The sequence below is a fragment of the Rhinichthys klamathensis genome, unplaced genomic scaffold (assembly GCF_029890125.1).
Source record: "Rhinichthys klamathensis goyatoka isolate OS25496 unplaced genomic scaffold, OSU_Roscu_1.1 h1tg000149l_1, whole genome shotgun sequence".
Taxonomy (NCBI): Eukaryota; Metazoa; Chordata; class Actinopteri; order Cypriniformes; family Leuciscidae; genus Rhinichthys; species Rhinichthys klamathensis.
Genome location: NW_026606684.1, coordinates 2,144,580 through 2,169,574, shown reverse-complemented (window position 1 = coordinate 2,169,574; position 24,995 = coordinate 2,144,580). Strand labels below are relative to the sequence as shown.

Below are 24,995 nucleotides of genomic sequence, written 5' to 3'. Positions count from 1 at the left end.
ATGTATATACTGTATGTTTTCCGCACAGTGCCAGGCTTCCCATACCCAGCAGCCACGGCGGCAGCGGCGGCGTACAGAGGGGCACACTTAAGAGGAAGAGGGCGCACCGTCTACAATACGTTCCGGGCAGCCGCGCCTCCCCCACACATCCCAGCCTATGGAGGGTAAGTAGCAACACTCCCTTCTCACATACACAAACAAGTTCACCTTCTGACAAGCGCTCCCCCTCGTCACCGGGCTGCTGTAACATGCATGCATCTCGACCTCACCACACAGAACCAGTGCAGCATGTAGCCCGTGCATTCTGCAAGTAATGATGACACTGAACTGTCCATCCCGTTCTGTCATGGTCGATGGCCTTAAGCGTTTCTTTTATGTAATGTAACATTACGTAAATCCTCTCAAACAACTGAATGTAGAAGGATTTTTGTGATCTCTGAGCAGTCAAATGATGATTCTGATTATTTTGGTGCTAATTCCATGTGCGTAACTACAAGCAGATGATATTGAAGGAGAATTTGTGGAGTTTAGAAACAGGGGCTACTGACTAAATTCCGCTTTCTGCTGTCTTGACAAACATGAAGGTTAGAAGATTCACAGAGAAAATAAATGAATACATATTATTTAAACTGGTACATAAATAAAACTAAATTCAAAGGAGATATCGGTGGCTGTTAGGCAGCAAAGTAAGAAATTTAGAGATTTTATACTTTTTCAAGGAATTTTCTGCATTTTAGAGCTTCAAATGTGGCTCAGAAATGATTACATTATGTAATTCAGTATGCAAAGAAAAAAGACCAATCGCAATTCAATATGCAAATATTACAATGACATCATTGTCACCTTCAGTAAAATATTGAATGCCAGTGACAGTCAATAAGAGATTTTCAAGATCTTCAGATTATTTTAAAAAAATAATAAATAAATAAATAGCACACTTGAAATTATCTACAAAACAAAAGTGTGAATGGAGTTTGTTTGGTCTTGAATTAATTTCAGAAGTGTAATACTTAGAACAACTCCTAACCTGGATGTTTGATTAATATCAATAACACATAATTATAATTATTATTTTTTTCTCAAATTTGACACAAAATTCTTCATATATATTTCAAAATATATATTTTTAATTTTGCTAAAGACTAAAAAAATGATGTAAGTATGTTTCAGCTCTCTGTGGCCCCTCTACAAAGTCTTTACTCCACGTTCTCCTTCTAAAATGCTTCAGAAGTTATGAGTGCCTTTGGAAAGTATCTTATTCAGTGCGTGTGTATTTCTTATTCTGTTCCACTAACCCTGGCTAGAGGTGGGGTTGGTATTGCTTGCATGGGAACATGCACTAATATTGATGTGTTTTGTTTGGTGTTTGTCTGTGTGTGCGGGTGTGTTTGCATCTTTCCAGTGTTGTTTACCAGGACGGATTTTATGGTGCAGATATTTATGTAAGTATTCGCATGTCGTCCTTGAATGTTCATGTACATGCCCCCGCCCCCGCCCCATTGTTAGCATTTTAATTCATCCTTCATTAATTGTGTCAAGAGACTTTCACACATGAGTTACAAATGAGTTTATTGCCAGTTAGGGTGAGACTCAAAGTGACCTAAGATTGAGCATTAGAGCATGGCATGCTGGGATTGTACAATGTGCAAACTTGTATGTACCTGTACCTACAGTAGACCTACACAGATTCATGATTATTGTGAGGGTAAATATATTTATATAGGCAAATTGGAGCAGAAAGTAATACACTATTTTTGGTTACCGAGTATTATCACATTAGATATTGTATAATCCGTTTTATAATCTAAAATTATTCCAAAAGATTGATCTCTTAATATTTATTCAAGACTTTTTCAAATGTAATTTTAATAAAAAAAATGAGCATTGAAGGGGTTGCATGTAAAATTGTAGGTTTTGTATGAATGGTGAACTTTCAAATCTTCACCGCGTTCGTTGGCAATCTACGGGCATGTTTTTGTTTATCTGGAGTGTCACGTTTTGAGATTAGCAGAAGCATCTGGAGCCGATGTGGGGTAACTAGCAGGGACCGAAAGCTTGTTCTCCTCAAGGCCATGTCTCATTGAGCCTGACACAGCCTGATGTATCTCCCCCAATTCGGCCTCCTCTGGGACAAAACAAATTGTACAGGGTACAAATGTGCGTGGAAATGACGGGAAGGCTGCTGTAACGCTTCCTCTGTTCCCTTGTCATTAGCGCAGTGCCACAATGGCTGGGATTGATTGTTCCGCTGCGATAAGATCATCTAATATTCATTAGAAACTATTCAAGAACTGTATTTGTTTATTACCAATCTTAATTTGCTGAGTGCTCTGCTAAATGTACTGAATGTTGGATAAGGTCTGAAAAATGAAGCTATACTAGCATAGAACAGACATACTTAAGATGTGTTAAAAGTTAAAGAAATACTGAACACATACCACATGCAGGGGTGCAATAAGGCAGGAAGATCTACCAAATATAAATGACTCAGCGTGTGTAATATCTCTCGATTTAATCTGTAATATAAAGTGCTTCACATTTGCCTCATGTGGCTGAGTTTCTAGAAGATCCAGAAATGCCCAAAGCCACACTGTAACTAGCAAATCCATTTGCAACATCTGTAATGATTGGAAAAAATTTAGCTTTTTAAAGAATTTAACTTACGAGCTATGGACATCTGAGTTGTTTTTAAACTGCTGTTTGAACTGATGTAGCTATAACAATCTGTCGCACCACATTAAAGAGCATCAAAACTTTATTATTTTGTGAGAAAATAATATAATTTATTGAAAGCTGAGACTTTAAAAGTCTCAAAAATACAGATGAGTAAAATAAACTTAATTGTAATCGTGTTCCTCCGCAAACAGCTCATTGAAATGATAGAGCGTGTCGCATAATAAGAATAAATCGGTTGAGTGAATGATTAAATTACTTACTCATAAAGACAGTCCGTTGTTTCTTTCACGGTTTTGAACAAATCGGTTGAATGAATGATTCAGTGATTCAATGAATCAATGACTCACTTATAAAGACAGTCACTTGCCGCCACCTACTGGTGTGTTCATATAACTGCAGAAAGAGTCACTACCATTAAAGGAGAACTCCGGCGCAAAATGAACCTCGGGTGTAATAACACATTGGTACAGACTAAATCGTTCCCTGAGATTTGTTTTCATGATAATCGAATGTAAAGAGTTTTATCTCTAAAAACAGTTTAGCTTATAACGCTAGTATATTGGGCATCGAGTAAGCAAAAAGAGATCGCTAGTTAATACCATTAACAAGGCTGAAATTAGCCCCACACTAACACGTTAGCATAATGAGTGTCCTTACATGCAAACCGAAGCATTGAGAACTTTGTAAGTGTATAGACAGTTTAATAAGAAGATACTTTACACAGACAGTACAGTTAGCGCATACAGACAGGACCCATCTTGGAAAACAGTCTCGATGCATAGTGTGAATATCAGCACGTCCCAGATGCTGATAAACTGTTACAGTCAATCCAGTCTGATTTGGGACTGGAACTAACTGTTGCATGTGTAAGGGATAATGTACATCCAGCCGGTGGTTCTCTCAAAATGACCCCCGACAGGATGATGAGGACCCCGAAGCGAAGTGGAGGGCTCTTGATCAGCCTGAAGGGGGGTATTTTGAGAGAACCACTGGCTGGATCTGCTTATTACATGGGTACTTGCCACATACAGTAAGTAAATAATTAGACACGAAATATTGATCTGAGTTGAAATATTTTATTAGGTCTTTAAACGGTTGTTATCTGGGAATAACTTACCGCTGGATGGCGCGATTGACCAATCAGAATCGAGTATTCCACAGAGACGTGTAATAATGTTAAAAATATGTACTAGAACTTTTTTATTGGAGCCCTTATTCTGCATTATTTCCCACCTGTTGGCACAGGCCATCAAGCGGCCGTGGCAGGCAAACACACACACACTAGTAAAAGTATGAGAAAAGCACCATGTGCTTCAATAACCATGATAAGCTCAGTATGTCCACATGCACTCCAGACAGATACGAGCAGTCAGGAATCAGTGGAGCCCTATCTGTTCCTCTCTCTCTTCGTGAGTCATAATGATAAATTGTGGCTGCTCAACAGATGCACATCTCAGCATTAAAGTCCTGACCACTGCTCTCACCGCACCTGCACACCCTGTCAGTTTCCCCGAGGTTAGTTGACCAAGCCTAATGGAGCTTCAGAGACATGTAGATGCCCGCGGCCCCCGTCTGTCAGAGATGACAGCCCTGGCGACTAAGGGTTCGGCCGTCCCGCTCCGCAGCTCATCACACCGGCTTTAAATACAGCGCAGATGCATCACGGCCATGTGTCAGGCTCGGCGTTGTGCGAGTAAATGAAATGGTTTGTTAAGGGGCCGGCCACGCAGTGGGAGTGTCGAATTACCCGGTGAGTCATTATGGAAGGAGTTTGAGGACGGAGGTGAGCTGCGTGGAAGTGGGAGGGTGAGGAACATGAAGAAGGTTGTGAGAAGCAGCTGGCTGCTGTTATGTATGTGTGAGTGCAGGAAGAGGGAGCTTGGTAATTACTACAGCCTGAAGGCCTGGTGTGGAGAACAGCAGGGTCAGGAGACCAGTAAGCCCTGGAGAAACAGAGAAAGAGCAGAGGTGTACAGATGGACTTATCGGTTGGTGTTTTCTGTGGACTGCTAATGGGAGTGGTAAAGGAAGCTGTGCCTCCTCAAAAAAAATGGATGAGAGAAAAATCACCAGTACAAAAATACACCAAATATTAGGAAATATTACATTGCATCAAACAACATCACACAAGCAAGAGTGCTGTTCTGAATATTTAGTAAAACAGCCCAATTGCTAGTGTATTATTGCTTTTAATCTACAGTTTTGTACAAAAGAATATATAAGAATATAACTTGCATGTCAGACTAAATGTTTGTCAGTTTATTAGTTAGCTAAACAACGTCGCCTGACCAATCAAATTAGAGCAGATATTCCCAACCATGGTTTATGATTATAGATTAGGTTTTAAGTCTTTCTTTCTTTCTTTCTTTCTTTCTTTCTTTCTTTCTTTCTTTCTTTCTTTCTTTCTTTCTTTCTTTCTTTCTTTCTTTCTTTCTTTCTTTCTTTCTTTCTTTCTTTCTTCCTTCCTTCCTTCCCTCCACCTTAAGCAGGTTCTAGGGGTTTAAATGTGTTTTACAATTAATATGTGTAGGTGTTGCACCTAAAATTGGTATCAAATTGGTGCCAGTCACAACTCAACTTCCAGTGATTTATTTTACTTTATTCAACTGTTTTAAGTTTAATTACTAATGAAGAAAATCAAGCTCTGAAAAGTAAATCAAGTGTAAAATAAAATGAAAGACAAATTGCAGAAATAATTTTGACAAGTTAAATGGATGGAAAATAAAGATAATTAATTTAAATAAAGATTATTAATAATGATAAAAAATATTTTTGCGGTGCAAGTATGATAGTTTGTATTGATGACACTGCATTTATTTAAAGACTCCAGACAGAGGCAGATATCTGGTTTAGTATTTATAAAGGGTATAATGCGGCTGTGGGTTTAGATAAGACAAAAATGGTTGACACTAAATTAAAAGACAATAATTAATTCTTTGAAAAAATCAATTTAAAAAATCCACAGCACAGCACTGACCGTGTGGGAGTATTTTAAGCAGGCAGCTCCATCTCGCACAGTCATTGACTATGAAACAACACCGTTCAAATCAGCACACATGCGCTTTTGACTGGATGTGTTTGTTTGGCCTTTTTGCCTAACTGAACATCAGATGTTACCGTTCCACATGTTGAAATTATTTCTTTCTCTGTCGTTGGCAAAAAGAAGTAGTGTAGTATGACAGCGCTACATAATTAATCCTCAGATGCATGCATGAGATGAATAAGAAACTAGGTTGACTCACACCAACATAAGGCTGCTGCTTTGTAATTAGATTATGCATATTTAATAGCTATGATTATGACATGTGCGTCCCATCTTTTGGAGCATGCCGGCAATTGCGTGCGCCGATATCGTGAACTCCGAGTGAACGAATGCGACGTTGTCGCGTGCTGCTCTCCAAAAGCACTCCATGCCTCTTCATCTCCATGAGATTCAGTCGTACAGTCTCTGTCACAGCACATAACATCAAACCCAACTCCCCCCACCCCCCACCATTGCTCTTTTATTTCTCACAAACATATTTTAAAAGTCCAAACATCTGTTGTCGAGGTGCCCATGTGAGCGCGTGTGTGTGTGTTGTGTTTCTTAGGGTGGTTACGCTGCCTACCGATACACTCAGCCTGCTACTGCTACCGCCGCTGCCTACAGTGACAGGTAAGACACACACCGCTGCCTGCATACCACTGACAACACCACCTTACCAGGCCCTCCGGCGGGGCCCTTAACACCCAACCCAGCCTCGTTCTCTCTCACCCTTACTCCTCTGAGGTCAAACTCTCTCCCTTTGTCACGAGCAGAGGCAGGCGTGCGCTCCACACAAAAAAAAGGCCAGCCTGATTTATTAGCCTAATTCCCCTCGCCAGTGGTGATGGGGAATATCACGATGCCCAGTGCAGTAATTGGCAAATTAAATCAAATGAGATGTCACTGCAAATGTAATGGTGAAGCGCATCCATGGTGGAGCAACTGTAACTGCAGAATGAAGTGGGATAGACCTGACAGTTCCTCAGAGATGAGACAAAAGCCCGTTTGGCAGGGCGACCAGAGGAAGTCGTCTTGGCTGATTTTGATTTCTTTTTCTCTCTCTCTCTCTCTCTCTCTCTCTCTCTCTCTCTCTCTCTCTCTCTCTCTCTCTCTCTCTCTCTCTCTCTCTCTCTCTCTCTCTCTTGTCAATTGTGAGTGTAAGCTTATTGCAGATGGCACGCAATCAAGAATAAAGCAAATTCGGAGCCTTGATGTGATTGTAAAACATTCGCATGACACAAAAGCATATCTGCTCATGACTGTTAATGCCAAATAATGATCGTAATGCTGTCATCCGACATGTAACAACTGATATTGTGCAGCCATAACTAGATGAAGCAACACTTGATTATCATGTCATCTTAGCAGTGCTGTCATAATCTGTCAACAGTGTCCCTGCATGCATGTTGAAAGTTGTGTGCCGTGAATCACACCCGACTGGTTGTGCGTGGTGCTCATCATCATTACATCATGTTTATGTAATCATCTCAGGAGTGTTTGTGTGTATGCAGATCCTAGAGTCCGCGGCAAAGGCAGATCATTAGCCACGGATCGGGACGAAACGCACCCGAGCGCACTTTTGGATGTCTGCCGGCCGTGAGCTGCATGTGGTAGAGTCTTTAGTGTTTGTAATTGTTGCCAGGCTGGGTGGTTTCATGATCAGTTCAATAATCACATGCGTCCTCCTCAAATGCAGGGAACTTCTCTGAAAAATACAGTAGACTGTCCTCAGAGATTAGAGTAATACCGTCCTTAGAAACCACGCTATTGATTCCAAGGGCTCTTGTTGCTGTTCTGTGGCTTCTTGTTATGAGAAATCTTTTATGGTATAGCGGTAATCTGATTTTCTGTTGGTTCGATTACTCTCGGATATGGCAATCATGAATTCATGTAAAAGATGCACTAGCTTGTCCAAGTTAAACATTAAAATATTTTATTTACTTATTTACCAATAGATTGAACAGAATCCATGTTAAATAAAAAAGAAGTACATCAAGAAGTACCATTCAAAGGTTTGGGGTCAGTAAGATTTTTTCCTGTTTTTGAAAGTTGCTTATGCTTACCGTAGCAAGTAAAAACAGTAATATTGTGAAATTTAAAAAACAACTTTCTTTTGTAATATGTTTTAAAACATTAATGTATTTTGTTTACTGTATTTAATTTTTCAGCATCGTTACTCCAATCTTCAGTGTCAGATGATACTTCAGAAAGTCAGTTAACCAGAAATTCTAATATACTGATTTGCTGCTCAAGAAACATTTCTTATTGTTATCAATGTTGAAAACAGTTGTGCCGCTTAATATTTTTTTGTGAAAACTTTTATTTTTTTAGACTTGATATTTTTAGAATTCTTTGATGAAGCACTGTTCAAAAGAATAATCTTTTTAATTGCATCTTTGCTGAATAAAATAATAATAATAATAATTATTATTCTAATTTACTGACCCTAAACTTTTTAATGGTTGATACAGTCAGGGACATTTCTAGTATAGCTTCTAAGATAGTATAGCTTTTCACATTTACATTTACTAATTTTGCATTAAGTATTCATTTAAATATTTGGAAGACTTATACTTAATACTTTAATAAATGCAAGAAGTTTTCCTACCTTGACATTTTCTGACCATCTACATCATTTCTGTTCTTATTTAACATGGATTCTGATCCATTTATTGGGAAATGGATAAATAAACAGTTGTGACACTACTTTCTAAGTTAAGCATCAGTATTACTATTGCTCATACGTAGGGTATCAGACAGTATCAGATATCTGTGCACAGCTCGTCCTGCTACAGACATGAATGATGTGTTTCAGCAATTGCTTTAAGTGTTTTGTCAGTAATACAGATCTTAGTCTCTCTTTTACTATGTTCTATGAGCCCCCCAAAATTGCCTGTGGTTCAGTTTGTATTAAAAATGTAGTTATACTAGTAGACATAGTCATTGCTTTGCCAGTGGGCAGAGCTAATGCTAATGCTCGAACTGATTAAATTCAGAAAGTTTCCTTAATGTTGTTTCGCTCTCTGCAGAAACCTGCTTGATTGATTATGCAAATGAAGAGGCCTCTCAATAACATTTGAATTATTTTGTTTACCTTTAGACACATTTTGAGAATAATAGGAGCTTTGGGAAATTGAAACCGCAGCCCAACATACAAATTAGGTTTTCCGATACAAATTCTAGGTAAATGAGTTTGCATAAGACTAGTCTTTCATGATATAGCTTATAAATGATTGTTATTGAGAAGTCATTCATTTTTTTAATTTTTCAGATTTAAAACGATTGAATTATTCATTTCCAATGTAAATGACTTATAATCTCTCTTCCCTCATAAAAAAATTAATTATTCATGTCTCAATGAGTAACGTTTTTTAGACAGTTGGAGTTTAATCGTTCAATCTGCCTCCATTAAAATAACCTCTCAGCGTTGTTAGATGTTATCATCTCGTGTGAAAGATATCATCTCTGATCTCCGCTAATCCTGCGAGTGTTTTGACTGCAGTTGATCTCTTGCCTTCCATGGTGGCGGATATCAATACCCCAAAAGCTTTATCTTAACAAAGTGGCGCACTCCGACACCCAGCCGTCCCGCAGCTGGTCTCATTAGCAGTTAGCCTCTGCATCTGGTTCCTGCTGTTTGTCAGAGCTTCACTCGCTCTCTGTCAGAGATGTTCAGGGTCGATGCTGCTGGGATGCAGAGTCCGGGTCAGGGCCGTTTCTCTCTCTGAAGTCACCGCTCAAGGCTCGACCGCTCCCATCTGAACAGCTGCGGGCCGGGGACACGTGGGTCAGGAGTACACGGTTTCCTACAACCCACCGTGACCTCTGTACCCGCGATGCTTGTTCAGGAGAGGTTGAGGTGGCCCGTTGTGCGTGTTTCTGGCGCTCCCTGGACTGAGCTGAAACCCTCAGGGGTAACAGTTGTGCGGGAAGCTAAGGCAACTCTTGAAACTCTTGTATCAAAGGCCATTCATTCAGTTTATTAGTAAATTATGCTGCTAACGCATACCAGGCATGCTCAGGGGTGTAAAAAGCACTGAGAAATTATACTGAAGTGACAATATGGGATTTCACATAATTAAAAAAAATCAATGTATCATGCTAAAAATATACTTGTGTGAAAGTATTTCTAAGTAAAAAGTAAACTTTTTCCTTAGAGAGTGTTGACACTTGAATGTTGTTATGTATAGCCTCAAGTGTTTGTCGTCAAGAATGGGTATGACGTAATTAAACAGCTTTGCTTTGCTGGATCAAAGATTATGTTGACATCTCTCGTTGACAATACAGTTATGTGAGAAAATTACATTTTATTTAAAAGATTCAAAGGGACATCATGAAGTCCAACAAAATATACACTATACCATAATTTTTTTATATATATATTTTTTTTTTAATCAGGACTTTTATTTAGCAATTATACATTAAATTGATCAAAAACGATGGTAAAGACATAATGTTACAAAAGATTTCTATTTCAAATAAATGCTATTCTATTCATCAAATAATTCTAAAAAAAATATCGTGGTTTCCACACAATTATTAAGAAGCACAACTGTTTTCAACATTGATAATAATTAGAAATGTTTCTTGAGCAGCAAATCATCATATTAGAATGATTTCTGAAGGATCATGTGACACTGAAGACTGGAGTAATGATGCTGAAGATTCAGTTTTGACATCACTGGAATAAATCACATTTTAAATATATTCAAATAGAAAACTTTACTTAAATTTGTATTATTATTATTACATTTTTATAACTGACCACAAACTTTGGAATTTTTTAATATAAGGAAAGATTTACACTTACGTTACCTAAAAAGTATAATGTTTTCATTAGAGATGTTATTGAGTAGAGTTACAAATGTTTAGTTTTTGGTGAAGTACATATTTCCAAAAATTATACTTTATTTTTATGAATGAAGTACAATTACTCAAGTGCTTTACACCCCTGAGTGTGTTGACCAGGTGTCTGCATTCTGCCTGGAAGTGCCAGTGACCACTAATTGCTGATACAAAGAGATGAAACATTATACAGTGTAGTCTAGTGTACTACTGCTCATATGAAGTGCTTGCGACTTTAGCGTCTTCATGAAGTGCATGTGTAGTCTTTAATGTGTATGATTGGAATGGTCATATCTGAAGCCAATTCATATCTAATTTTGTAAGGCACTATGAATTATAGAAAGTGCACAATTTAATGCATGTGTTCAAATGCATGTCTGCATTGAGCTTTACTCCTGTGTGTGTGCGTGCGTGCGTGCGTGCGTGCGTGCGTGCGTGCGTGCGTGTGTGCATGTTACGTGCGTGTGTGTTTGCGCATTGGGACGGTCAATACTGTCATGCCAAATAGAACATTGTATTCAAAACAAACCCCCTAACATGATTAAGAGGGCCGATTCAATCTGAATGCATAGCAGGAATGAATGATTCATTTAGTTATTAAATATAGCTCCAAGCGGCAATTAAAAATGGGCCTGGCAATATGGCGGCCAATGTCTCTAATTAGACGTGAGATCGAGCCATGACACATCATTTGTCACACCTGTGAAGTGACTCATGAAGCTCGTGTAATGTAACCAATAATATGGCTCATGCTATCATGTTTGTTTACCCAGAATGCACCATTTACCCCAATCCTGTTTGCATTTAAAGAGTCTTTTTTTATATAACAAGGCTACTGTAGTCCTGTATACTGCTGACTTAAATCTGTAAACAATAAATGTTGATTAAATTTAATCTAAATATATATTTCACAATTCACAAGATTAAAGGTGCACTTAGTAATTTTTGTCTTTTTTTGCACACGTTTGGCTGTATAGCAGTGGTATTGAACTTACTGGCACCTAGTGGCACTTATGATTGAATTACAGTGCATTCACAGCACTACTGAATAGCACTGGAATTGTCTTAAATGGTCACCAAAAAAAAAAGCATTTTTTATTGTTCTTAATGTACGTAACTTTATAGTCATCTTGATTTGCCATTTGTAATAAAATTTTCTTCCATAATCCAACTATTTCTGAGTGACAGAGGGTATTTAAAAAAAATTAAAAGTAGGGCGAGATTTGCATATTTCCACTGGGAGCCGATTGAACCAATGTTAGTTTTGTTAGTTTAAAAACAATTTAATAATAATAATAAAAAAAACTTTGTCTAAATAATTTGGCATTGGTCTTAAGTGACTTCAGCAGGGGAAAAAAGTCATTTCAGAAGAAGAGCATGTTATTACATTCTGATTAAAGATAATGAAAAACAAACACAAAAAAATTATAACAACGTGGACTGATCAGTCATTCACAAGATGACCAGGAACATGCATTAAGAAAGTAAATATGGTCAGTTTTGACTTTAATGTTGACTAATACGATTTTCTTGAAAGAAGTCTCTTATGCTCTCCAATTTATTTGCAATTTGTTAATGAAATGTTATTACAATTTAAAATTATATTTTCTATTTTAATACATTTTAAAATGTATTCCTGTGAAGGAAATGCTGAGTTTTCAGCATCATTACAGCATCATCGATGCACAAGAAACATTTCTGATTATTACCGCTATCAATGTTGAAAACAGTTGTGCTGCTTAATATTTTTGTGGAAACCGTGATATGTTTTCCAGGATTCTTTGATGAATAGAAAGTTCAAAAGAATAGCATTTATTTAAAATAGAAATATTTGATTTAATTTATTTCATTTGAATTTATTTAAAATTAAAATTTTGATCAACTTAATGAGTTTTTGCTTAATAAAAATATAATTTTCTTTTTTTTTAAATCATACCTACCCCAAATATTTTTCAAAATGTACTATTTATTTCTTTATGTAAAAAGTGTTTAATGAGTGCACCTAGTATTTTGACATTTTAAAATATATCTAACATAAATCTGTTCAGAGTACAGAGGTAGTTTTCGTTTTCTTTCTCTTCTCGTCTCACTCCCAAGAACAGTTTACGGTGTATGACATAAGCACTTTGATGTATAATATTATCTGCTTTGATTTCCAATATAATCCATGTATAATGGTCGCAGTCTCAGGTGTTTCTAACGGGCTCGACGATCGTCTTTAATGTGACCGATCAAGCCCATCCCAGCGCTATTCAGTAATGCTGTGAATGCAGTTCCTTGACTTTTACAGAACAATAGTGATGGAGGGAGGGGGTTTACAGAGCAGAGGACGTTTAGAGCGGCGAAATCAAAAGCGTCTCGAGCACAGCTGCAGTTTCTATTGAATCGGTCCCCGTCCGAGGTTTTGATTTAGTCTCATCTCTGATATACTGTATATGTCTTTTTTTACCCCTCTTCTTTACTCCCGCATTTGCATCTCTAATCCCCCCAGCATGCTTTTCCCTCTTCCTCCATGTTGATACCCGTGCAGCGTGCAGGGCCGCACACAGAGAGCTCTGGTTGTTTTTGCTTGTGAACTAAAACCCATTTATGCCAAGCACCCTCACCATCCGTCCCCTACCCCCTTTCCAATCCCTTAACCCGCCCCCCCTACACCCCCCCACCTCTCGTCCATCCAGCCAGTCAGCAGGCGGTATTGTAAATTTTATCTTCTCTTGCAGAAATCATTTCGTCTTCGTTGCAGCAGATGAAATTTCTTGTAACAGCTCCTCAGGTAAAATAAATAACTAAATGAATACCAAATCACCCTCACTTTCTCTATGCACCCATGAGGGAGCGAGCATATACCCCCTTTTTTAATGCACCCTGACAGTGAGTGCTTCTATTGCCCGGCTGTCTCCTTATTTCTGCCCCCTTTGATTAGTAGATGTTACGTTTTTTTCTTACTACGTTTCTCTTGAATGCTCTTTTTTGGACGAGTGGAGTAGTTTTGGAGTACTGCATGAGGATAGCTGGAAGGCATCGCATTCATCGTTCTCGTCTTCTGTTTCTCTCTCCCATGGCATTGCTTGGAAGAGGCATGTGTTCCTTGAAGAGTGAAATGAACACGCTTGTCACAAGCTTGGAATCTGTGATTTTCCTTTTTTTCCTTTCTTAATCTTCCTTGTGTTCCATCGTTCCTTTGAGTTCTCCACCATCGCCCTTCCCTCCCTCATCCAGATCTGTATGTGTGTGTGTGCTCGAGAGGGCTTTTTTTTTTTTGGTTGGTTGGTTGGTTTGTTTGTTATTATTTTACAGGCGTGTAGTGCTAGTGATGTTGTCATTGTGGTATCAAGGTTGCTCATGTAGTGTATGGTGTCTTGCACATTGGCTATAGGTGGCTAGATCTTGGGAATGACACTAGTGTGATTGTCACTGCTTTGAGTTGCGGTATACCGAAAGGAGAATGGACTTGTCCATCCACACATTGATTTTGTGACAACCCTATTTTTTCCCCTAGCCTTTCTTCTTTTTCTTTATTCCCTGCCTCGACCAGGGAAAATGAATATGCTAACAAGGCTGTAATTTAGCAGACGACACTTTCTTGAAGACATCAGCTGTTTTCTGTAAAACACAATTGGAATGTGTTATTTGGAGTCTGAAAAACTTGCAAATTATGGTCTAATTGTCCCAGTTCAATAATTGCTGATAACCCCGAAGGCCACACGTTCACAAACCAACGTAATCAGATAGTAAAGCGGAGAGGATCCGCAACTCGCATTAGAGCTCCTAAAGTACAGCCCGGCATTGTTTAAAGAAATCATAGAAATGAGCTGTCCATGTGGTCTCCTGGTGGGAAAAGTCAATACATTTAGAGGAATGGCGCTGCTGGAGCACACATTTTCCAAAATAATGAGCATCAAGTCAATAATGCAGATATATCCCAGCCATCTGAGATTTATTAACCTGTATCTCTGGGCCCAGATCTAATTTAGCTGTATGTTAGAGTCACTGGTGTTCATTAACAAACATAGAGCTTACCAGTCTCATAAATCAGGGGGTGGATAGGGGGGTTTGCCTTCAACCTGTCTCGATGGGCGGCAGGAAGAGTCTACTATGACGAATCTTGGAAAGGAACAAACCGATAGTCACAAGGACGAGTTTCAGCTTAAATTTTGTAGCACTGCTACAAAAAACAGACGAAAACACCAACAGTGTCCTTCAAACAAGCCATTAAAAGCCCCAGTTCTTGCATTTCAGGTTACACATCCAATCAGCGTTTTCCCCTTACCTAATTCTTTAGGAATAATTCACCAGGTGCTATATCCTTAGGGGTCACCTTTTCAATCTTAGCTCCTGAAGAGCACAGGCAGCCCTGGTTTGATCACTGCACTGCATACTCATTAAAACTAACCCCTGTAAACACAGATAACGCAGGTCAAACAAAATACTTGGCCGCGCATTGAAATATGAAGACAGAGCGACTGTGTAGTGAATAACAATGTCTGTACTAATTTGCAGTGGATTAACTTCTTAATCGCCAGAAGTGGCGGAATATGTAAATTGACTAAATTCTCTGCCTTTTGATCGTCTCTCGAGTTGGTCCAAACACCATGCATGCATAACAAAGCTCGAAGCAGCAGATATTCCAGGTTGTTTTAACTCGTACTTTGAGGGGGAACAATGTGAGATCTCAGGATAAAAGACACTTGAAAAGTACACACATTCACATTAAACTGGAACATTTTCATCAAGGATAATGAACAGATGTTTTGATTTGTTTTTTGGGCAAGTGCTGTAAAACATTGATCTCTGGTCTGTTTGGGTTTTTTTTCTCCTGTGGTGTATTTTTTTGCCTTTTTGATCAATATGCCTAAATTAAATACTAAAAAATTGAAGGGTTTTTGTGCAAGTTTATTGAACTAGAAAAAAACAAGCAAGTTCCTCTTGATACCGATTTGCCAAAGCTTGTATGTACAAACGGATGTTGCCGTAAGCGCTGCCATCCCGTAATCACAGAATAAGAATGAGCAGAGCATCTAATGATGTCTTGCACAACTTTCCCTTCAACTTTCAAACAGTAATGTCTTCCTCTGCCCTGTGCAGCATGACTGCAATCTCCTCTCTGACTTCATTTGATTGTCATTTTCCAAACACTCTGAAATCATCACCATACAGTACGTAGTTGCTTCAGACCGTGGTGTTGTATATGACTGTATGACATTTGTGTTTGCATAGAAAAGGAGCGATTTTCAACTTGCCGGCACAATCTGACCGTCTCTTTGTTTCCACAGTTACGGACGAGTTTATGCTGCCGACCCCTACAACCACGCACTTGCTCCAGCAGCCACATACAGCGTTGGTGCCATGGTGAGCTTGATTTTTATTTTTTTTCTGTTCCTGCCTCTTCCTCCTCGTTTCCTCTCTCTTTTTTCTCTTTCCTCATTACCCCTTTATTTATCCCTTCCCTGCTCTTTTCTCTGTGCACGCTTGTCATGTATGCTCATTCTTTTCCCTTTTCTTCCCACCTTTTCCTCCTGCATGGATTTTAGCACTGCTGACATCTCCTCACTTAAACTTAATTGAATTTGTCTCTTGTGCTAACGGCAGCTGAAATGCCACATTAATCCTCCCAGTAAACGTGATAAATGTCTTAATTTCTTGGCAGTGTAGTGCATGTTAGTTATTATATTTCTAATTTTGTGAATATCACCTAGCCGTGCGCTCCCCTTAATGGAATAATTAGTCATTTTGATAATTAAATCCATCACCTAAGTGGCGCTGTAGCAACAGCTAAAAGAGGGAGCGAGCAGAGGAGAGACGGATTGATGAAAGAGTGCAAGGAAGACCGTCAGGGGTCTCCGGGCGCCCACTGCGATGTGCGACTTGTTTGTACGTGGACTGCTTTTGATCGCAAAATGTCCACGTTGCATACAAAACGCACACTGCAAAGATCAACTTCTTAATCTGTATTTTTGTCTAGTTTTCCAGCAAACTTGCTTAAAACTTCTGTGTAAGTTAAGAACTCTTGTTTTCAGAGATTTTTTTTTTATACAAATGTCATTATTTGAAGGTTTATTTTTCTTACACCATTTGCAAATAGTTTTTTTTTTCTTGTTTTAAGCATAAACCTCTCTAAAGGTGTGGTCACATGTTAGCCTGGGAAAACCCAGACAACTTCCGGCAAATTTAGATTTGCTCTAAGATGTTAGTCTGGCAAAGAGCTCATTCAAGCCCATTTCCAATCCGTCGAAATCGAGGCACCAATCAGAAACGTTGGGGCGGGCTTTACACGACGACGACAGCGCTAGGATTTTGAAGCAGATTTTGTAGCCTACATTACAAAGATGGATGCCGCCGTCGAACATCACTCGTTCGAATCAGCTATCGCGTCTGTTTTAAGCGATTTGAACGTTTCCTTTTTGTTAAAAACCGAGCAAAGAACAACACTCGGAGATGTTTTTCCACTGCTCTGCATACGTCATCTCCTTCATCGCTCTGATTGGGTTTAGGTCTATCCGCGACGTCCGTTGGTGACGCCCCTCTGGAAATGATTTGTCTATGACGCTTTGCCAGACCATAACTCAGTTACAACTGAGAATGGTCTGGTTTTAACCAGGCTAGTCACATGTACCAGTGCTCAGCAAATTTTTGCCGGTGAAATCTAATAATTTCAATAGGAACCCACAGGATTGGGAATTTCACAAAAGAGCGAAAGAATTGCACACAAAAATTTTGCAATTCAGTTTGTCATGCTAATTCAACGCATTGACTAACAGAGGACTGTTGGTTTTGAAAGTGACTTCTGTGTAGGGTTGGGTACCGAAACCGGGCACCGATATGGAACCAGCTCAGCGCTGTCATATATAGGCCTATCACAACTACTCAGTGTTTTCGACCACACAAGCTTTATTTTAGGTTTCAGACATGTAAATGTACATAAGTAGGCTACTAGAAAAACAACATATATAGTTTATAAAATACACACTGATGTCTATGGAAGCGGCAATAACAAACCTTTCAATTATAAATGGATGACGTGTTTAGATACACATTGTGTAGGTAACTATAAAATTTACTCTTCTTCTCACACCTCACCATCCACTTACTTTAATGTATTTCGGGAGAAGTGGATGAATTGACGTGTTGTAGCCTGACAGATACAATTCTCTGAACTGCGGTGCGTACTAACATATGGCGCCCATTGTGTGTTATAGATCAACTAACATGAATCATGATCATTATAACGGTTTCTTAAATGACAAAACACATTCACTTACATGTATTTAAGAATAAAAATATCAGCCAAGGACTGAGTGACATAACGCAACCAATTACAGTTCGTTATTTGTTCCACGTCATGTTTAGTGTGAAAATGTAAAGTCGATATCCATACAATAACAGACCGGCGTACATCTAATAAATTATTCATTCAAGAACGTTGTGCAACTTTACTGCAACAATAGAGCCGCGGACCTCACATACTTTTGAAAATCCAGCATTCAGTTGATCCTGATGAGCACTCATTCCCACAGTTGTGCTAAACATGACGGCGTTCTTCCACGATGGGTTTCGCGTCAACTTGTGGAGGACATGCAATAAGTCAGGAGAGGTGTCGTATTTGTCCAGAGAAGGCAAAAAATGTGAAAAGAATTGCTGAAATTTAAAGCTGGTTTGTAGCAAACCAAGAATACACACTATGTTGCTGTTATTACTGTAGTGTTATTTAGTGTTAAATTATTGTATTTGGGTTAGGTGGCTTAGGTTTTATTGTGAATTTTTTATGTAAATTTGTTGTGTTTTATTAGACTACTTATATTTATATATTTACTCTAAAAAATTTAATATATTCAATTTTAAAGGGGTCATATAATGGTACATGCACTTTTACAAGTTGATTGTACTGAAATGTGTGTTGGCAGTGCCTGTACACAAACATCATAAAATGATAAAAATCCATCCAGTGTTTTTGTTTTAATCTCCTTATATGTTTTCCCCTGCCTCAAATCAAGCCGTTCAACCGTGTGACGTCACACGGTCGGAAGCCCCTCCCACTATTGTTGATTGACAGCAGCGTTTCAACACAGACCCGCCCTCGTTCGTGAGCCAGCTGTCAATCATAGTCCGCGCGGACAGGCGCGGTCATTGTTGATATGCTGGAGGAGCACTGTCTATGAGCAGAATGGCGTCTAAGCGATTGTGGTGTTCTGTTCTTGGGTGTAATAACGAACACAGTCATTTTAATGTTCCTAAATCCGAACCGCTGAAGACGCAGTGGCTGAGTTTGTTTTCGAAGGGAATATTCCCCACGAGCAACGTCAATGCTCTCATGTTTGCGCGAATCATTTCACACCAGACTGCTTTATAAACGAGGGTCAGTATAAAGCTGGATTTGCTAAGAAGCTGCTCATGAAAAAAGGATCGGTACCAGATATTCGTGTTCCTGATGAACCTCCAGAAGAATGGAAGTGAGTGTAACGTTTTATTAAACTTTATATTAATATATTAATCTTTGCAAATCACTAGCTGCACGCTTCACAATGAATGCGTCTAAGGTTTACACTCAGGGTACATTACGGCATGTTTTCTATGTATGACGTTCTCAATATAATTCATAATCCCACGTTTATAATGAACAACGCGTTATGGTTATTGTGTTATTGAGTTACAAACGGTGTACGCACAGAACAGAGAGGTGGGGTGAGCAAAGCTCATTATCATTTAAAGTTATATGCACTGAAACGGCGTGCTGAAAACAGAGCTGTTTTTGACCAGTTAAAATAAGTGTTTTCTTACAATACTAATGAGAATTTTTAATTAAAGTATATTACAAACTTTTAATTTAGACCCTAAAGAATCATATTAGCTTGTACAAAAATGGCATTATATGACCCCTTTAAGAATTTTTTTTTAAAAAAAGATTCAATAAAAAAACGTTATTTAATGTCATTCAACATAGTTTTGAGGCTCTCTTTTTTTAAAGTATCGGTTCAGGCACCGTTTAGGCACCGGTACCATTTTAAAATTATTGATTTGGCACCGGTATCGAGAAAGAAAGAAAAACGATACCCAACCCTACTTCTGTGTGAGCATTATTTTTTGTTTTTTGGAGTTTTTTTTCTTTCTTTATTGTATAGCACAGTGAAGATTAGACAGGAAGCTAAACTCAGTTCGCCCGATGTTGGAGTACTTCCCACGAGGCTATATCGCTTCTGACATACATATACACTTTTACCAAAATATTTCCTTTTTTTGCCTGCAAAACTGCTAAAATTTTGTTTGTGACCACACCTAAAAAAAACTTTTTTTACTCAGATAAAAATGTTTCTCAGATATATATTATACAGTTTTGTTTTTTGGTAATTTGTCTTTTCACAGATTTTTGCCTGAAGATAAGACGAAAATACAGGTTAAAGGGTTAGAAAATGAAATGTCTGTCATTGTTCACCCTCATGTTGTTCCAGACCTGTAAGACCTTCGTTCATCTTCGAAACACAAATTAAGATATTTTTGATAAAATCCGTGAGCTTATCCCTATCATAGACAGCAACGTCATTGAAACTTTCAAGGCCCAGAAAGGTAGTAAAGATATCGTTAAAAAAGTACATGTGGCTCCAGTGGTTCAAATGTAATGTTATGAGCGACGCAAATACTTTGTACGCCAAATAAATAAATAACAACTTTATTCAACAATTTCTTCTCTTCCGTGTCAGTCTCTGGCGCTGTTCACGTGAGCACCACAACGCATGCGTGTGATACTGATGCAGGATCCAGCCAATACGCAGCTGGAGTTCTGACGTAGAACCGGAAACTGCTGCGCTGTGTTTACAACGTGAACAGCGTCAGATACTGACACGGAAGAGAAGAAATTGTTGAATAAAGTCGTAATTTTTGTTTGTTTTTTTGCGCACAAAAATATTCTCGTCGCTTCATAACATTAAGGTTGAACCACTGGAGTCACATGGTCTATTTTAACTATGTCTTTACTACCTTTCTGGGCCTTGAAAATGGTAATTAAATTGCTGTTTATGGTGGGATCAGAGAGCTCTCAGATTTCATCAAAAATATCTTAATTTGTGTTCCGAAGACGAACAAAAGTCTTACGGGTCTTTGGATGAGGGTGAGGGGGAGTAATTATTACATTTTTGGGTGAACTAACCCTTTAAGAAAATGATTTTGCAGCGTATGAAACTCTACATATGTTGCTCTTTTTTATTATTTGCTCTATTAACTCATGTATTCTTTCACCCCTTTCACATTTTTAAGTAGCTAAATGCATCTCTTCTGGCATGAGGTGTGTCGGTGTGCTTGCTGCATGATGGAACGTGATTGGTTTGCGTCCGGGGGGTATGTACGGTAAATAGCCTGAATGCTAGCGGAGGTCCCCTCTGAGCTGTGTCAATTAAACGTGTCCAAACCCGTGGCTTCTCTTCCAGAATGCTTTCGCTCCCTTGACTGATGCCAAGACCAGAAGCCACGCCGATGATGTGGGTCTCGTTCTTTCTTCTTTGCAGGCTAGTATATACCGAGGTGGATACAGTCGTTTCGCGCCATACTAAAAAAAAAACCTTTCAAAACCTATTGAGAATCTTCCTGTGGGGGTAAAGGAGGAGTAATTCAGAGGCCTGGGTATTGCAATACATGCAGTAGTGCATCATTTTAGCATCTCTTAAGAGAGAGAAGACAAAAACGGATATTTTTCATCTTATACCTCAGATATTTTGTGCTGTGTATTTTAATATTGTGGGTTTTTAATTTCTAAAGATTACATAGATTGTTGGCTGTAGAGGTTTCTGTGGTGATCTAGAGAGCTGCTAGATTTTAAAAAGATGAAAAAAAATAAGAAGATACAAATTGTTAGGGCTTTATCATGTAAATGAGTTATGTATGATAAATATTCAAGTCACTTCGGGGTTATCATATTTTGTAAGAGTGTAAGTGACTAGAGTCGTCCAGTGGTTTACGCTTTCGTTGACATCGCCTTTCGTCTTTCTTTTGGTTTCTTTCGCTTCTGGGTTCTGTGCCGTAAAGGAAGAGTGCGCAGGGGGTTGTGGGTAGGCGTAGATACGGGCATCTGCGTGGTGGGAAGACCGAAAGACCGGGGACTGCCAGTAAAGTCGGTGTAGTTCCCCGAGCGCAGAGAAGACACAGAGCCGGTCAAAGAGACCACTGAGGTATCGATTATTTAAGCTGTCTTATATCAGTCATTACTCAAAGCCAAAGGTTATGTTCCTGGGGTGTTCAATGTGTATATTCAGACTATACATAGCAGCTCGTAGAAACTCCCCAAAAATTCATCATGACAGTCTTTTACTGTTTAACTATTATCTAGTCCTCAAGTCAGACCCTCGCTAGTTTAGGCCTACCACGAGTTGTTCTTTTTATATTACAGTACTTCCAGTACGTCGATTGATATAAATGCTGACTTTTATAATACGGGAGAGACAAAACACGAAAAAGAAAAAAAAGATGGCGGCGGTTGCGCCGGTTATATATATTTTTTTTCTTTTCTTTTTTTTTCTTTTTTTTTTTCTTTCTTTTTTTTCTCAGAAGTTAAGAAACTGATTATTTGTACAAGATGAGACTGGGAAAAAATAAACAGTGTATTAAATTTGATCTGTGCAGTGAAAATGTTCTCTTATACGAAAAACACAACTGTATAATGTTTTAGATTTAGTGTGGTAGACCAACTGTTAGAGAAAGGTGTCTCATTTTTTATGGAATCATACACAGATTTATATCAACACTTTACAAGTAATGCAATCATTATGTAGATATAATCATAGTATTTTTGTCAACTGTACAATTTTGCACACACAACCTGCAATTTTTTCATCACCACCACTTCTCACTTGTGAGACGTTCCGTTGTCCGTTTTCTTTTGGTTCTCTGCTTCTTCCGAGTGTTTCGTTTTGATATCATTTTTAATGTGACATCCTTTGTACTATTATTTTCTAGAACACAGCCTTTACACTTTGAAACTGTTTGATTTTCGAGAAACTGAGAAATATATGACTTGTGAAAAAGATATCTATATGTAAATAGGAATAATGATAACTATGTCATTTACAAGTGCTACACAAACAAGCTGTCGAGGTGTTCTTGAAGAGTCGCAGCTTGGCTGTGCATATGCGAAGACTTCCCTTCATGTTGTTTACAAGTATACCTAATTAGAGGTGTTTGTCACATATCTCATTTTTCTTTATTTTGTATTTATAAAAGTTTCAATTGCATTAAATACAAACAAAAGAGCAGCTTCAATTTATCCGGCTGCAAATATCCTCTTGTGTACTGTGTGCGTCACATCACACAACTTGGCAAAAATATCTTACCCACTGCTGTGATTCTGCTCTTTCTGCTTTAAGTACGTGTTGTGGACAGGCTTTCTCCTTGTCATTGTATGTGCATGCACTATGATCTGCATAACAATAACCATCAATAAAGTTTCTCAAGATAACGGGAATTTGTCTCGGAACTTCTTTGCACGATGCCGGGTGGATCTCATATTCAGATGATGGAGTGCGATTGTCCTCTGATCTGATTTCATTGCCTAAAATTGCATCGAAGAGCTCAAGGCGAAGGGGAAACGATCATATTTGAGGAGGTTAAAAGGAATTGATGCTTCCTGGTCTGAGGTGGTCATCTATACGGCCTAGAGAAGAATCGAGATCGGATTCTTGCAGTCTGATTGGGTTATCCCTAACACTTTCAGGGTTATGAAACATCTCCGGACTGCAGATATTTCTACAAAAGAAAAGAATGATACACAATATGGGCTTATTTTAGAGTGCAGTTAAAGTTAAAGTGGAGCAAAATCACAAATGGCTGTAGATTTTTCACAAAAGTTCTTCTGAGGAACATAATTTGCATAACGGCCATATATTCTGAACATGGTATGAAGAACATACTTTGGAGAATGATGAGGCCCTCTCGTCATCATCAAACCTGAACCTGTCTGCCCCTCGTAACTGTAAGTAGCAGATATTCATTATCTTTCTCTCATTTCGCCACGGTATGACGGAATTTTATAAATTATGTATACTACAGATAGTTCTAATTGAAGAAAAGAAGAATTACCCCCACATTCTCGATTTGATCAGTGTAATTGGAAAAACTTAGCCAGGGGTTCCTTGGAAAGATAAGCAATATAAATGTTTAAATGTGATGAAGGAGTCACATTATGCTAGGTAATTACAACACCTCTTCACAGAAATGGGTGATCAATAATTAACGTATCTTGGGTCACAAGTCTGGGACATAATTTAAAATTGGTTATTAATTCTATTATGAAAAATGTACATTCTCTTCAGATTATGTTGCCGCGTCCACAGGGAGAGGTAAAGGAGGTCTGAAGGTTTTAATTCAGTCTCTCTCGCTCGGCTCGCCGCTCTGTCCCCCTTCCCAACGGCTCTATGAGAGCTGTCAGTAATGTGATGATTTATGTTTCTGAATTAAATCACGTATTAAATGAAGTAATTTGGGTCTCTTTGCTCAGTCTGATTGGCTGAATGAGTCTGGATTGATTATCATGCAGATTGGAGCGAGTGGACGCTGGCTTTCTCACCATCGCTCTCTCATAACACTGCAGACTTACAAATCACAGTTGTCACTAGGATTCAAACGCTTTGGATTCTATGTAAGATTGTTCAAGAATTCAGATGTCTACAATGGTTTGGTGGTCCTATAGCTGCCTGGTTTAAACTGGTCCTCCAGCCTATTCTTAAAGGGTTAGTTCACCCAAAAATGAAAATTATGTCATTAATGACTCACCCTCATGGCGTTCCAAGCCCGTAAGACCTCCGTTCATCTTCGGAACACAGTTTAAGATATTTTAAATTTAGTTTGAGAGCTTTCTGTCCCTCCATTGAAAATGTATGTACGGTATACTGTCCTTGTCCAGAAAGGAAATACAGAAATCATCAAAGTAGTCCATGTGACATCAGTGGGTTAGTTAGAATGTTTTGAAGCATCGAAAACTACGACTTTATTCAGCATTGTATTCTCTTCCGGTTCTGTTGTCAATCCGCGTTATACCGTGTATACATTTTCAATGGAGGGACAGAAAACTCTAATTTTCATTTTTGGGTGAACTAACCCTTTAACCTGGTCTTCCAACCTGTCCAAGCTGAAAAGTGCCCAAAATTGCTCCATAACCAGTCAACAGACCAGGCTGGACTATAACAGCATCTTATAACACCATAGTTTTTGACTCCAAAACTGTCCACAACAATATTAAAAGTTTAAGTTTGAATGTTAAAACTCAACATTATATTCACATAAATTAGAAGTGTGAATCAAAAAGCCGTTCTATGTATTTATATAGGAAGCTATAGGCAGCCTACAGGACATTTCACACATTTATATATTTTTAAAGCCACTAGATGACGCTCTTCTCACTTGAATTATTTTTTTTATTATTTTTTTTGGCCTGCACTCTATTTTTATGTGAAATGTTGCATTTATTGAAAAA

The 24,995-nt window shown here is 38.5% G+C and overlaps 1 protein-coding gene across 1 annotated transcript; it reads left to right on the top strand.

The window, feature by feature from the left end:
• Positions 1–22,988, top strand: rbfox1 (RNA binding fox-1 homolog 1). The gene is made up of 5 exons (XM_056258212.1): positions 1–164; positions 1,403–1,442; positions 6,267–6,331; positions 15,820–15,895; positions 20,962–22,988. The coding sequence occupies exons 1-5, from the start codon at positions 1–3 to the stop codon at positions 21,082–21,084; spliced, it is 468 nt and encodes a 155-aa protein (XP_056114187.1). The 3' UTR covers positions 21,085–22,988.
• The last annotated feature ends 2,007 nt before the right edge of the window (positions 22,989–24,995 follow it).

What these genes read in the sequence shown, in the direction of transcription:
- rbfox1 (XM_056258212.1), top strand. Translation starts at nt 1, where the DNA reads ATGTATATACTGTATGTTTTCCGCACAGTGCCAGGCTTCCCATACCCA. An exon ending in TTTATGGTGCAGATATTTAT is followed by an intron (nt 1,443 to 6,266) that starts GTAAGTATTCGC and finishes TGTGTTTCTTAG; the next exon opens with GGTGGTTACGCTGCCTACCG. An exon ending in GCCGCTGCCTACAGTGACAG is followed by an intron (nt 6,332 to 15,819) that starts GTAAGACACACA and finishes TTGTTTCCACAG; the next exon opens with TTACGGACGAGTTTATGCTG.